This window comes from Micropterus salmoides, unplaced genomic scaffold (assembly GCF_014851395.1).
Source record: "Micropterus salmoides isolate LMB-PRFRI ecotype aquatic unplaced genomic scaffold, ASM1485139v1 Ms_hic_scaffold_9, whole genome shotgun sequence".
NCBI lineage: Eukaryota > Metazoa > Chordata > Actinopteri > Centrarchiformes > Centrarchidae > Micropterus > Micropterus salmoides.
This window is the reverse complement of record NW_024044681.1, coordinates 30,586,034-30,599,791: the sequence shown is the minus strand read 5'-3', so window position 1 is coordinate 30,599,791 and position 13,758 is coordinate 30,586,034. Positions and strand designations below refer to the sequence as shown.

General features: G+C 40.1%; 1 protein-coding gene and 1 long non-coding RNA gene across 2 annotated transcripts; one reads left to right on the top strand and one right to left on the bottom strand.

The window, feature by feature from the left end:
• Positions 1–4,766: 4,766 nt before the first annotated feature.
• On the top strand, positions 4,767–5,550 carry LOC119895312. The gene is made up of 2 exons (XR_005443056.1): positions 4,767–4,907; positions 5,152–5,550. It is a non-coding gene; the product is annotated as an uncharacterized LOC119895312 (long non-coding RNA).
• A 1,001-nt stretch (positions 5,551–6,551) lies between these two features.
• eral1 (Era-like 12S mitochondrial rRNA chaperone 1) lies at positions 6,552–13,499 on the bottom strand. The gene is made up of 11 exons (XM_038708334.1): positions 13,261–13,499; positions 11,411–11,569; positions 11,075–11,202; positions 10,888–10,965; positions 10,760–10,806; positions 10,597–10,658; positions 10,363–10,475; positions 9,338–9,643; positions 8,917–9,066; positions 8,253–8,333; positions 6,552–6,983 (listed from the first exon to the last, which is right to left on the bottom strand). Exons 1-11 carry the CDS (start codon positions 13,364–13,366, stop codon positions 6,861–6,863), a joined length of 1,353 nt encoding a protein of 450 aa, XP_038564262.1. The 5' UTR covers positions 13,367–13,499; the 3' UTR covers positions 6,552–6,860.
• Positions 13,500–13,758: the final 259 nt, after the last annotated feature.

The following is a 13,758-nucleotide window of genomic DNA, read 5'->3' as shown; positions in this document are numbered from 1 at the left end:
ATGACATTGCCTGCACTACTGTGTATCAGTATTTTATCAGTGGTCGGAGGTCTGGATGCTGGTGAGTTGACTGACATAGTGGTAAAAACATCTCAAAATGTTACCCATACTTTGAGTATGACACACTTTATATCCTGTATGACAAGCTGGACCCAAGTGAGCTGTACAACCCTTACATCCATCTTCTTGGCAAAGATGATATCTGTAATGAACACCTCATGAAATATTGTCATGCATCCCTAATGTTTAAGTCTCTAAGTGGCGAGGTGTATGCTCCCCCACCACAAGGCCAGTTCTTAGAGGGAACTGCCTGGTCCCTTACAGGACCAGCTCCCTCAGCCAGTCTGGCTTTCCTGTGAGAGCTTCTGGAGTACCCTACCAGCTGAAATAAGAAACTGCACCACATGCCAACAGCCTTAATTTCATTATCATTATTCTGCTAACATGTCCTATGCCTGTTGCAGACTGTTTGTGTGGCTTGTGTATGTGTGGACGTATTTACTAGTATTTCATCCACAATGTGATATTCATTTTGTAAAATCAAGTCACTTACAACTGTGCTTACATATTTATTGTGTTATATTATAGATTTACTCATTTAAATTGAATAATTGACTATTACTATTAGCACTGTATTATGTTCACTGTTGATGATGGCTGGTAACAGTGTACTCTCTCTAACTACTTGATGCTTCTCTTCAAAGGCTAATGTGTGCAAAATGTGGTTATTAATATTATTGGTCATTTGTGCTCTGTTGCCTCATATTTCTTTGCATAGCTACATTTGCTTCCTGTTCTTCTGCATGCTTTATGCACATCTTGCCGAAGGACTGCAGCTGAAAGGAGCTGGATGGCTAACACTGGCACACATCTAAAGGAATGCAGATTAATGTGTGTTGTCCTTATAAATAAAGTAAAAAGAAATTAAACGTAAGGCTTGTTGTCAGACTTTTGTTATATGGAGTCCCTATGGATGTTCCCCCCCCCAACAGCTGATCTGGACAGCTGATGACCCAGTGAGAGTCCATATTCAACCTGAAGAGGGCAGTCACAGTCATCTCACAAGCTCCAACAGAGGACACAGATAACGCAGCAACACACTTCAATGATACTGTTAATACATAATAGCCATAAAAAACTACCAGTAATACTACAACTACTACTATTACCACTACAACTACAAATAATAATAATCATAATAACACATTTATTCATATAACTGATTATTTGGGTGTTTTTTCATGTTTAAGCCAATTTACAATTTGCTTTCCAAGATACTGCAACGTGTTTCAGATTTTTCTAAAGTGATTTAATATCTTCCAGACAGTTGTTCACTTTCAAATACTTTTCTGTACTGTAGGACAATAAAGCTAAGAGTGACTACAAATGTACTTGAGTTTTGTGTTGAAGTTACACGTTGCATTGCATTGCCAAATGGCGATAGTGAAACTTTGATTACAGTGAAAGCAAACATAATCTTCTTCACTGTGATGGGAGTTTCTTGTGGGGAAACCACAGTTGAACAGAAATGATCTAAACAAACAAAGTCTTTGCTTGAATCTCTGACTCACAGTCTCATTTCAATTTCAGATTCATTTTTAGAAAAAAAAGAGCACTGGGCCCAGACTTTAACATGTTGCAAGTACACGAACAATGATTTCACTTTGTTTTTCCTTGTAGACTTTCTTTAATGTTTCAAAACAACAGAATATATTCCCTGATGAGTAATACTTAATCAATTTTGTTTGGTTAATCAAGCCCAAAATGCATTTATGGATCCTCCAGTTTCTAGCTGAAACTTGACCCAGACAACTGATGTTCAGTGTTGGAAGAAGTATTCCGATCCTTAACACAACATACATAATATACATTTACATATATAATACTTTGTTATGAGCAAAAGTCCTTCATGCATAATCCTACTTAAGTACAAGTATGAAATTATTGTCACCAAAATGTACTTAACATATCCAAAGTAAAAGTACTGATTCATCAGAGAAATGGCCCCTGTGAATATGAAAGTATCAGATTAATACTGATGCATTAATCTGTAAGCAGCATTTTACGTTTGTAACCGGTCGAGGTGGAGCTCCTTTTAAATACAGTTAGTTAAGTCTATGTGTTCCCAACCTAGGGATCGGGCCCATCTAAAGAAACAAAATCGGAGGGGTCATGAGATGATTAATAAGAGAGAGAAAAAGAAGAAGAAAAGTTCTAATACACAAACATAAAGTCATTTTTTGTCTTTTCATTAATCTTTGCTTCTATGTAAAAATTCACAAGTCACATATGGCTGATGTTTTCAGATGACAGCGGTAAAAAGTACAATATTTCCCTCTGAATTGTAGTTCAGAAATGAAAAGGAAATACTGAAGTAAAGTACAAGTACCTCAAAATTGCACCAAAATATATACGGTAGTCTCTAAGTGCAAATTATTCGGTCTGCTCAATATGAAAAGAGCCCTGAGATAACTTCTGTTATGATATGGCGCTATATAAATAAAACTGAATTGACAGTACAGGACTTAGTTATATGTACTTACATTTTCCCCCTCAGTTCATCTTCTATATGCGCATGCCATGGGGTTGGTAAAATTTAATGCATTAAACCCCCCCCCCATAAATAAGAAATACGTGTGAAATAAATGCACACATTTACCTGCCACTCTCGTTCATTTCTGAGTCAATTGTGTTCAGAAGCTTAAAGGATGTCTCTGATGTTGCAGCTCTGTTTGGAGGCCTTCCTACAGGACACAATCTCCAGTTATTTAAAAGGGGGGGGGATGTGGCTCACATTACTCCTGGCCAGATGTTTCATGCCTCTGAAATAGAAACATTAACTACACTCAGTTAATGGGGGGAAATAGGAAAGAAAAAATTAAATTCTCACTCAAATCTTTTTTTTTTTAAACCTCCAGACATTATGTTGCCCCGGAGGATGATCAAAATTAAACTCTTTCATAATGTATCTCTCCCTTTTTTCATTCTTCCCCCACTCTTAATTAGTCTGCTTATGTAAAAACCTAATTTCCAATGAATTGTATTTTGCTCTGATCTGAGCCAGTGGGCTTTAGTTGGACAGGAGTGGGGGGCAGGGTGATACTGGACAAAGCTAGAAACATATTTTAGAGTATTGGGGAGGGGGGGGCACTGTACATGATGTAATGGCATTGAGATTGCCCTTACTAACATTGTAAGAGAATTTTTTCTCCACTTCATCTAACTACAGTTTAATCAAACCCTCAACAAGCTTCCCCCGATGACTTTGGATAAAGCCGGCTTGTTGCACAATGAGAGCTTCCTGCCTTCCTGTCTCCACATGAGGTGAAGAACAAAAACACTTATCTGTGAACGCAAATGGAAACGTGTAGAGAGAGTGCAGCATTTCTGCTGCAGATAAAGAGCCGGAGTGAAACTAAACCACCCAGATAGTCCTACCTCCATCTTTATCTGTGCCTACAGGAGGACCTCTCACACCCCGAACCAGCTCCCACACCCTAACTAGGGAGTGTGTTACCATGGTAACTGTCATGTCCCACCTAAAGAACATGTTGCAAGTCATAGACAGCGTCTATAAACAAAGATGTAGTTACTGAATTGAATTATCGTATCATTGTTGAAAACACTTGGAATCCCAGTCGTTCTCCGTCTGCAGGTTAACACTAACTGTGAAGAATGAACTTACCTTAGAATAGTGGTGTAGTTGTGGCTGAGATGTGCGTTGCTGATGATGTTAATGATTTGGTGTTGTAGCAGGAACACATTTATCAGCGTTGCTTGATAAATCACTACAATCAATATCTGAAAACGGGGTGGCTACAGTGTGTATTCTTTTGTATATGCTGAACTACATGACTCTGATCTCATCCAATTACTTAACAAGCTTTTTTGTTGATTTGATGAGTCCAGAGTTTCTTGCAGAAGGTAAGAGGCCAGAAGTCCCCCACGCAGACATATATTCTTTACAAAGACGGTCTATTTTATAAGGGATGTACACAACCTGTCAGGGATTAAAGACCTGCTCTATCACAGTCTAGGCCACCATTTGATGCTGTGAGTTTGATGTGTGGCATCTGTGACACATCCAATAAAAAGTCTGATAACATGACATCAGCTGACAAATCGTAGTATTAAATTCCAACCCATGAAACCATAAATCCAAGGGCTATGAGATCCAGAGGATTTAAGAGATGGTGAATATTAGTATGTATTAGCGCATTGTGAGATAAAGCTCCAAGCTTTTTAATAGATGATGACATTCTGTTTCAGCTTACTGCTGGCTTCTTTTTATTAGACTTGTAATAACATGAAAGGCCAAAACTCACAAATAAATTCTGTGAAATGGTTTGGACGTGAAGAATATTTGCAGAAATAAGAGATATATCGAGTGCTTCAAGGAAAGGGTTTGTAATGCTACTTCTAAGTCATGGATTCAATGTTTAAAAATCAACTCTGGTACAAAATGACTTCATATTCTATTGAAAAGGATATATGAATGGCCTCTTTCCTTTGATATAAATGAATGTTCTGTCAGCATAGATTCTTGCTCCTGTCGACTGTTTTCATTTGAAATAGCAGTGTATATGCAGTTAAAATAAAAACGGTATTCATGTGTGTTTCATGTGTTTTTCTGCAAAGTCCAGCTGGGTGTAATAAGGGTGTGGGCAATCATTGGACAGAGGCCATCAGGTCAGCACCAGATAAGAAAAAGTTCACCCTGTTCTGTCTGGTCCACCCATATGTCATCACAGTATGCTAATGAGCCGGGGGCCTTTAAGTGCCGGAGCCCAGCGAGCGGAGCAGTTAGGAGCCTGTGAACCAGACATGGAAGCGGGGCAGCCATAAAAAAGCAACACGTGAAGGAAAGCGTCCAGCCAGCCATCAAAGATGCCACGGCGTGCAAAAAGGTGAGTATGTAGCACAGAGAGGAGGTCGTGAGGCCTCTGCAGCAGGCGACAGAGATGTTGCTGTTGCAGGTTTACAGTTTTTTTGCTGTTTAACAGTATACTTTAACAAAAAAGGGAATTTTCTTCTGACTGGCATTTGAATACATGCCTTTTTTAAACAGAATCTTTACCATATGATTAACATTTTCACTGGCTGACCTTCACTGTGTGCATCACTGATGAGTCGTCTGTCTTTGCCTTGCAGATTACAAACAGAGCCGGAGCTCACTATGAACAGTTTTGTCTTGTACCCTGGACAGGATATCATCTTATACTGTAAGTTTATTAAAGAGACACTACAGTATAGATGATGTACTATCCAGGGTTTCATTCCCCCTACGGCACTACACAGACACACACTCAGGTCCAACTGACTGCAGTAGCTGCGCAATCTTTAGAGGAGGGCCATCAAACCGTTACCATTACTGAGTTTTAGCAATGGTAAGGGTTATATGGCCCTCGCTCGCTGTCTTCTGGACTGGGAGGACGAGGAAATTTGGTGATTGATGTGTTATTCATGAGCTCCTGGAGGACATCTTCTGATCCCATTTTTGAGATGTACTTGTGGATGCATGTAAAATAAAGCTTATGGCTCCCAAACAAATGAGTCTCATTATTTTGATAAAAACACATCTAAAGCAGGGTTTAAGCCTCCTAAACATCTTGTGTTTGAAGGATTACTTTAATGTGCTGGCTGACATGATGTCATAATATTTTCAAGCAGCAGTTGGCTTGTCTAAGTGGTGATCTCTGCTGCGCAACCGGCTTGTCTAATCACTGGGAAGCAGCCGTTGCAGAGAGCAGGGAGAGCTTGAGGGGCTGACACAGCTTCTGTGAGACATTCAAGGCCTCTCCCTCCCTCCCTCCCCCCTGTCGCCCTTGCTTTAGGCCACTAGCTGGTTATTCATCAAGATGCCCCGGATAGAGTAACCGTCACGTTAACTCACAGGCAGCAGGGATGAATCCAATCACCATTATCTGACCCATTTTAGCATCAGGTTAGTGCTCCATTTTGCCATCCATTAGGGAGACAATTCAGCCCTTGGGGGCAGAGTAGGGCTTTATAAGAGCAAAAAAAAGCATAAGGAGGGAGGGGGGGAGAGCAAGCAGGAAGAGAGACAAAAAGGGAAGAAAGCAGCAGAGCAAAAAGTGATAGTCGCAGCGATGGATGGCCACACTTCAAAGGCAGTGGAGAAGCTAAAGTGATGTGGGAGTGGAGGCAACAGGGGTGGATGGTACATCAGGGACATTAGAGTGAACATGACTGTGCAGGTTCTGCTACACGCAAAAGCGCCCGCCAAGTAAAAAGCTCTGAGAGCCAAAGATAAACCATCGGCCTTTTCACAGCTCGCCAAACCTGCTCAGCCATGAACACACTGTCAAACTTGTGTCAAAACATCCATTTGATGAGAGTCTGTGTTTGTTGCCTAAAATATATCATTGCTAAATAAATGCCAATAATTTATAAAAGTCTCTTCTGCAGATGGTGTAAGCTGCTTTTAACAGACATATTTTCTCTACTTTACTGATTCGAATATGTCAAATTTCTTCAAAGTTGGGGCACCTCTTACATTTTCCACTAATGTAATAACAGCATCTTATACATAACGTCTTCACATAAAAATCTTTAATAATATCTTATGAGACTGCATGAAACAACGCTGTTGATGCATGATGAGAAAGCAGTACAATTTCTATCCTTTAAACAGGTACCATCTCAGTGGGAGCTCTGGGACTTTGGATATATGCCATCACGCAGCTCCACATCTGACTCATGATGAGATATTATCCTTTGTTCGACTCTTCGCGTCTGTCCTTTGCAGAGAAAAATATCTCAACATCTCAAATCCAGCAGGATCTGTTTCCACCTCGTCGTCTCTTTAGGATTTCACCCTTAAAGTCCTTCCATCCTCTTCACTTCTTCAGCTTGACTGAGAGCTTCAGTTTTACTTGCCGGAGGAAGACGCGGCTCAGGTCCTCACCGGCCTCTCTGGAGATCCGTGATATCATCTGGCCAGCTGTGCCAATCACCATCCTCTATAAACACAAGAAATACAGCAACATCAGGCACCAGTGAAAAGAAGTTTTTATTTTGATGCAGGAAAAAACAGTCCCATTTTAGTAATGCAGGTTTAAGAGACTTAAAATGTCCCTGTAGAAAATAGTACAATGATATCTGTAGACATAACAGCAAAGGATATTGGAAGATAAACTTGACTTTATAATTCAAGTTAAAGATGGCATATTTCAGGAGAAATAACAAAAATCAGAATTTAAAAAAGAACCTGATAAAAAGATGTTTAGTCCAGAGAGCATCTTCTTATATTGACAATTCATCTGAATACCTACAAACTCTATATTTGAGGCTTTGTGTTTTGGCTAAAACAACAATGTTGTTTTAGATTTAGACAAAGAAAACTGCACAAATTGGCTTTGTACCAGGAACTATTTATAAAATAAACAAGATTCAGCAGTCGATCATCCCTGCGAGTTCTACATTTCTATAGTCTTTCCTCTGTTGAATGTAAAAGCTAAAAAATGGTGTTGTGTGAGTCACTCTTCTTGGAGGTCACTAACCTTGAAACATTTCATAATGTAGCACGTAGCTTCAAATATTCTTTGCCATCAAATATGAATGGTTTAGAAAGACTACTCAAATATTTACAAGTTGAAAACACAAGGAAAAGGGAATCTGGAGGTTAGGGAGAGCTGCAAATAAATATCCAATGCCATCAGAGAGGCTACAGGTGGCACGGAGGGGAAGATTGAACTTCCTCCTGCCACTTGCTCAGCATTTTGCATCAAACAGTGATATTTTAAACTGTGTTTGTTCTTACAAAGTAGTTTGTTTGTGCTGCATTGAAATTGCATCTAATTACTGTAAAAAAAAATTTATTAATTTAAAAAACTGCCAAACAGGAGAAGACATTCATTTTAATATTCTGTTTCTGATATTTGTCACTTGGCATTGGAAGCCAAAGGTGACAATCTGCATCACTGGTACTTCCCACGAGTACTTTATTAATCATATAAATAATTTTAAATGAGAGGATTGTGTCCAGTAGGAAGGCCTCCAAGTGAAATTGCAACAGCCAAGTAACATCAAACACAAAAACACCTGAGGTAGCCAAATTAAATGTAAGGTATACTAACCCAAGACTTTAAATAAGCAGCTGGACACACAGTATGTTTACACATGAGTCACAGCTCATGTTTAGTAAAAAATAGATAGTAATAATAGATAACTAATAGATACTTTACAAGAAACATGCCTCAAAAACCCATTAATGTGTAGCGAGCACTTACCATGTGACTGTCTTTCTTGGCATAAAGTTTCACAGAAATATCAAGCTCACAATTTTCTCCATCTTGCCAGAGTTCAACAGACTGAAAACGGAGACAAATGTTAATTCACTTCCAGAAAAGTCAACAAAGTGGACGTTTAAGAGCAGTGGCCATTACTACATATCCAAGATATCTTTGTATGTGTATTAAAGATGTCCTGCAGATAAGCCTGACTGGGGTCTAAGCTGGGTCTAATGCCAAACTCTGGCATTTCTATTCATGTATTGTTAGTTTGTCAGAAACATATGATTACGGTCAGTAACACAGTTTGACTTGGTGGTGTGATTCTACATGTGGGAATGCAGGAATACTACAGTAGCAGTAAATACAGACCAACATGATAAATAACACACAAAGAACAATGAAGCAATGAAAACAGTGCCCAAATGGGAAATTACATATACAGAATGGCCGCCCACAGTGCACCGGAATAGCAGATGTGAAGCAGGTGAGGCTGGGGCTAACAGCAGCATCAAAGTACATCATCACAGTCAGCAGCGAGTATGAAGGGCTTTAAATAAGCCACAGCATCAGTGCAGTCAGATGTGATGGGTGTTGTCAGTTAGCTGTCAGCTTATCCTCAAGTGCGGCTAGAGTGCCCCTGCAAAACTGGTTCATTAGTCACCTGTGTCATTGTATAGGGCACTTCCTGGGGCAGATACTCCAGAAGCTTCTCCCTGATGATGTTGGTGCAGACTTCCTCTGGACGCTGGTCAGTCAGGACCTCACTGTGGTACTGCCACGATCCTGGCTTGGCCACAACCATAAAGTAGCTCTACGCAATAAAAATGAGACAAAATGCATAGTTATTATCATTAAATTAAAAATAAAATCAAAAGTATTTGAGACAAAAATAACACATGCGATGTGAAAGAAAATAATCCTGAACTAAAGCCATCTTTTAAAATGAAATATTTTCAAAAATAGCTTGAATGTAAAAAAGGTGTCTTTTTAATTATGAGCAAGGATTTAAATGCTCCTTAGTTGCAAAAAAAGTGTTAATTTGGTTTTACTGTAGGGTGGGTCATTTTAGTTAAATATTGTACCTTCAGCGTGTCCACATCCTCTCTATCCACAGACGAGAGCATGAAGACATCCTTGAAGTGAGGCCAGCCCTGCTGGCTCCTCAGTGCCTTCAGCTGCTCTTTGCTCAGCACAGAGTTTGGCTCAGCGCTGTCCTCAGGCCCTGCGTTGTCCTCGTCAAGCGATGACTCTGAATCCCTTTCTTGCCTCTTTTCAGCCCACGGGGGCTTGATCACTGGCCTGACACGCATTCTGCGTCCGTTCACAATTCCACATGTCAACTGTGCTGTTATATCTAGCAGCCTGTCCTTAGCCCCAACCAGGTCCACCTTAAAAACAGAGGAGCATCAGTGGAGACGCTGTGTGATTCAGTGCAGGTGAACATTTCTTTGAATGTTTTGGGAAGTATTCAAGGAAATTCTGCTGATATTCTATATTTTTCTTATTGTCAACAGATCCTACGAAAAGACCAAAACCAACAATCAACTGATCTACTAACGAGATCGCTTGTGTAGTCAAAGCCTGACGTATGTTATTACTCTGTGTCACTGAGCTCCATTGTTGTCCAAACACTGACTCACTAACACACAAATGTGGAATAATCTGTACCTGAAAATAGTCCCCAAGAAATGCATTATTTAATCCTGTTGGAGCAGTGCCCTGCTATTATAGGAAATGATTTAGCCTTTTGAAAAAAGGAAACTGGATATCGATAAACATAAATTAATAAAGATTTATGTCTTCAGTTCAGTAGCACAGTATGGGCTTGGGGCTGAGTGCCACTGGATTAGGCAATAACACATTCTCAATTTTAGTCTTTTCATGTGATTTGTCGACTATAATGAAAAGATTGAATATCAGTAGGCTTATCCTTTATATTTAGTTTTAATATCTTCCTCAGGTATTTCAAAGAAGTCCATGCTGCATTACTGTTTATGTATTAGTGAATCAATTAGCTTTAAATGTGGAACCAAAATGACGAGTTTTCATTGGTGTGACGATCGGTGATGATAGAGTAGCAAGTGTATTATATCCTGAGGAAGAATACCTTATTGAGGATCAGGATTGCAGGGATGTCCGGGTGCTGGGCCAGGCATTTGAGCACCTCATAGTCAAGCCTGTTGCACATCCATCTGTCTGCCACATCCACCATGACTACGACTGAGAATGGATACAGTTCCAATTACATACGCCCTTGAAACTCTGCACTATATTTCACTTTTAGCATTAAAGAAAACTGCAGCTTGGGTTTGAGTACTAAAAGGCTCAGCGTAAATCATACTTAAGTCAGCTTCTTTGACTGTGTTCCAGGGATCCAAGAGCAAAGACTTCTCCAGCTGGTGTCTGTGGAAACAGAGTGTCCATTCATATTTTACACTGTATTATAATACTGCACGCAGCTCACAGACTTTAAAAGATACAAAAAAAAAAGTACAGAAAGGCACCTTTTGACCTTTGATAGAGTGGTGAGACCTGGAGTGTCCAGTAAAATCTACAAAACATAGACACATATATGTATTGATGTTTGAATGGCATTATTCAATTATAACAAAAGACGTGAAAAGTCTCTTACTATCTGTGTATCATCCTCTGTTAGGACGCCCGTGGCCCGTGACCGCGTAGTGTGTACTTTCTTGGACACAGCAAACACCTTTAAGAAATAAGGCACTGACTTTAAAAACTGAGCACCACCTTTCTCCTCAGTAAGACAGCCACATTATAGTGTGCAGGTTAAAAAGGAAGATATTTAAGACAGAGACCTTTCTGCCAAGGAGCTGATTGGACAAGGTGGACTTCCCAGCATTTGGGGCACCTATTACGGCCACTTTTAAAACCTTTGAGTTGTCAGGCTGATCTGGACTTCTCATTAGCAAAGATAATTGTTCACCTGAAAACACACAAGCAAAATGCATGACTACACAGACAATTAAAGTAAATATGGCCGCAGTAAAAAAAAAAAAAAAAAAAAATACACAGAAAGAAGCTAGAACATTAGATTGGTGGCAGGATGACGTTGGCAGCATTTGGAAAAAGGCTGTACCAGAATGATCAGAGGTGTTTAGGGATGTAAATCTGTGAGGCAGTGGTCTGATTACCGCTGTCCGGCGGAACAGAGGCTGGAAGGCGATCAAAACTGCCTTCTGCCTCTGCTGCGTTGCCTTTCATCAGTCTGTTGAGAAATGCCTCTGATGTAATAAAGCAAGCAGGAGTGAAGATAAATCCGTTCCTCCCTCCTCGGATGCAGGCAGCGTTTCCTGTAAAGACAACAGCATCTCCATCACTTCACTGCCAGATGGGCTGCAAGGTAACTGACTACTTCTGCTTACTTGCATGTTAATGTGACAGAGTGTAATAATGCATTCAGACGGTCCTCCTCACAAACTCCTCTCATTCCACTTAAGTGTTGGAGTGAGCAGTCCTTGGGAAGTCCTTCACAGAAACTTTACTGCAAATACTTCACATGGTTTTCCACAACAAACTATATATCTTAATGAAAGTCTGCTTGTAGCTAAAGAGCCATAAAGTATTTGTTATTGTTATTATCATTAACCGCTTAGTTGATCAGAAGAAAAATGTCTATCTTTGCGATAAATTGATTAAATTAATTTATTAATATCGAACATTTGCTGGCTCCATTTACTCAAATGTGAAGATTTGCTGCCTGTCTTTATTCTATATTATTGTAAATTGTATAAAAATTTAAATATCATTATGGTTGTCTTCAAGCAATCTGAAGACATCACCTTCTTTGGCACTGCAAAACTGTGATTGACAGCTTTAGACACTTGTTTTTATATTTCAAAGAGTAAATTATTATTTCATTAGTTTAAAAATAAACATGTCACAGATTACGCCATAATGAAAACAAGCAGCCCAGGTTGAAACAAAAGCGAGGATGTAGTGTGACCTACTCAAACCCAGTTTGCCCAGCATGCGAAGTCTTTAGAGAGCCCCTTTAGATGCGTTTTAAGACAAAAATACTCTCGCTAATTACCTCAGTAGAAATTCTTCATATTCAATCTGCTCCTTCGCCCTCATTGAAAAGTACAGACTGTATGAATATTTAAACACTGTTCAGGTGAACTGCTGGATACAAGATGTATCCTACTTTACTGTGAAGTCTATTCTCAGTGAATGCGTGCTAAAGGTTTCTAGTTTCCACATCACACGTTTGTAAGTTTCACACTGGATTCCAAACCAGAGGTGATGTTGTAAATTCCTCATAAGTCAACGTGTTAAACTCGGATCTAACGTGAGCCCAGAGAAACTGTCCCCCTTCAGATGTCAAAGTCTGCACATACACCAGAGTGAAGCTCAAACATCCTGATGAAGGAACAAACACTGAAACAGTGTTGAGTGGAGGGGGACTTTAAATTCTGATAAACATTTACATATCAGTAACCCCAAACTCCTAACATGCACTTCCGGTGCTCTCTTCTTCTATCTCCTTACAGTTCTCTTGTATTGACTGCACTAGTCCGTTAACTCTTACTTCCCCCCCCCCCCAGGTATTTACCCCACAGATGCTCTACGTGCTATTGTAGATCCGTTACTGTATTGATGCTTTAATTTATACATGCATGTTGTTCATCAAATGTAAGTCGCTTTGGACAAGAGCGTCTGCCAAATGAGTGAAATGTCCTTATCAGTCATGTCTTCTGTGTGTGCACCGGCTACAGCACTTCGGACGACACATGAGTTATTGAGGGATAAAAAAAGCAACATAACACCCCTTTTACTCACGTATTGGCATCTGTGCCTCCGAGGGGCAAAGAGGTGCCCTGATTTGTTGCCGACCCTCATAACGTCAGTGTACGCTACTGAGCGGAAGGTCACACTTTCTCCATTTTGTATTCATACCCATGCTTTACTAGCAACCCAATATGTTTCCTAGCTAAAAAAAAGACGAATAAATGAGCAACAGAAACCCCGGTTTGGCACTGACCCGGTGCGAGAAGCCATGACGCACTTTCCTGACGAGCAGACACGACGACCTGCCTGGAGAGCACCGCCGAGCCTCTGAACAACCGACCACATACTCTGAACGCCATTCAGCTTTGATAGCAGTTACTGTTCTGTCTCAGGTGGTATTTATCATTTCAGAGGTGAGCCGCTTGTTTACATTCACATTGCCTACTGGATGAAACCATGTTGCTTTGACCAAACGAGAAACGTCTTCCGCTCTGTAACGTCTCCTCACGGAGGTGTGGGTGGAAACTACACCGCCACCTATGGACCAATATGTCAACTACAAAATGTACCATGATCCTACACACATGCCATAACATCTACAGTGACCTAAGACTCACACCAGTCTAAAAGATTTTAAAGTCAAACCAAACCAATTTGGCCACGTATCCCTGGTTAAACGGGTGTGTTAAAATGAACCCAGAAAGAGAAAGCCCCAATAAAAAAAAAAAGGAGAGCTAAGGATTGAGAGAGA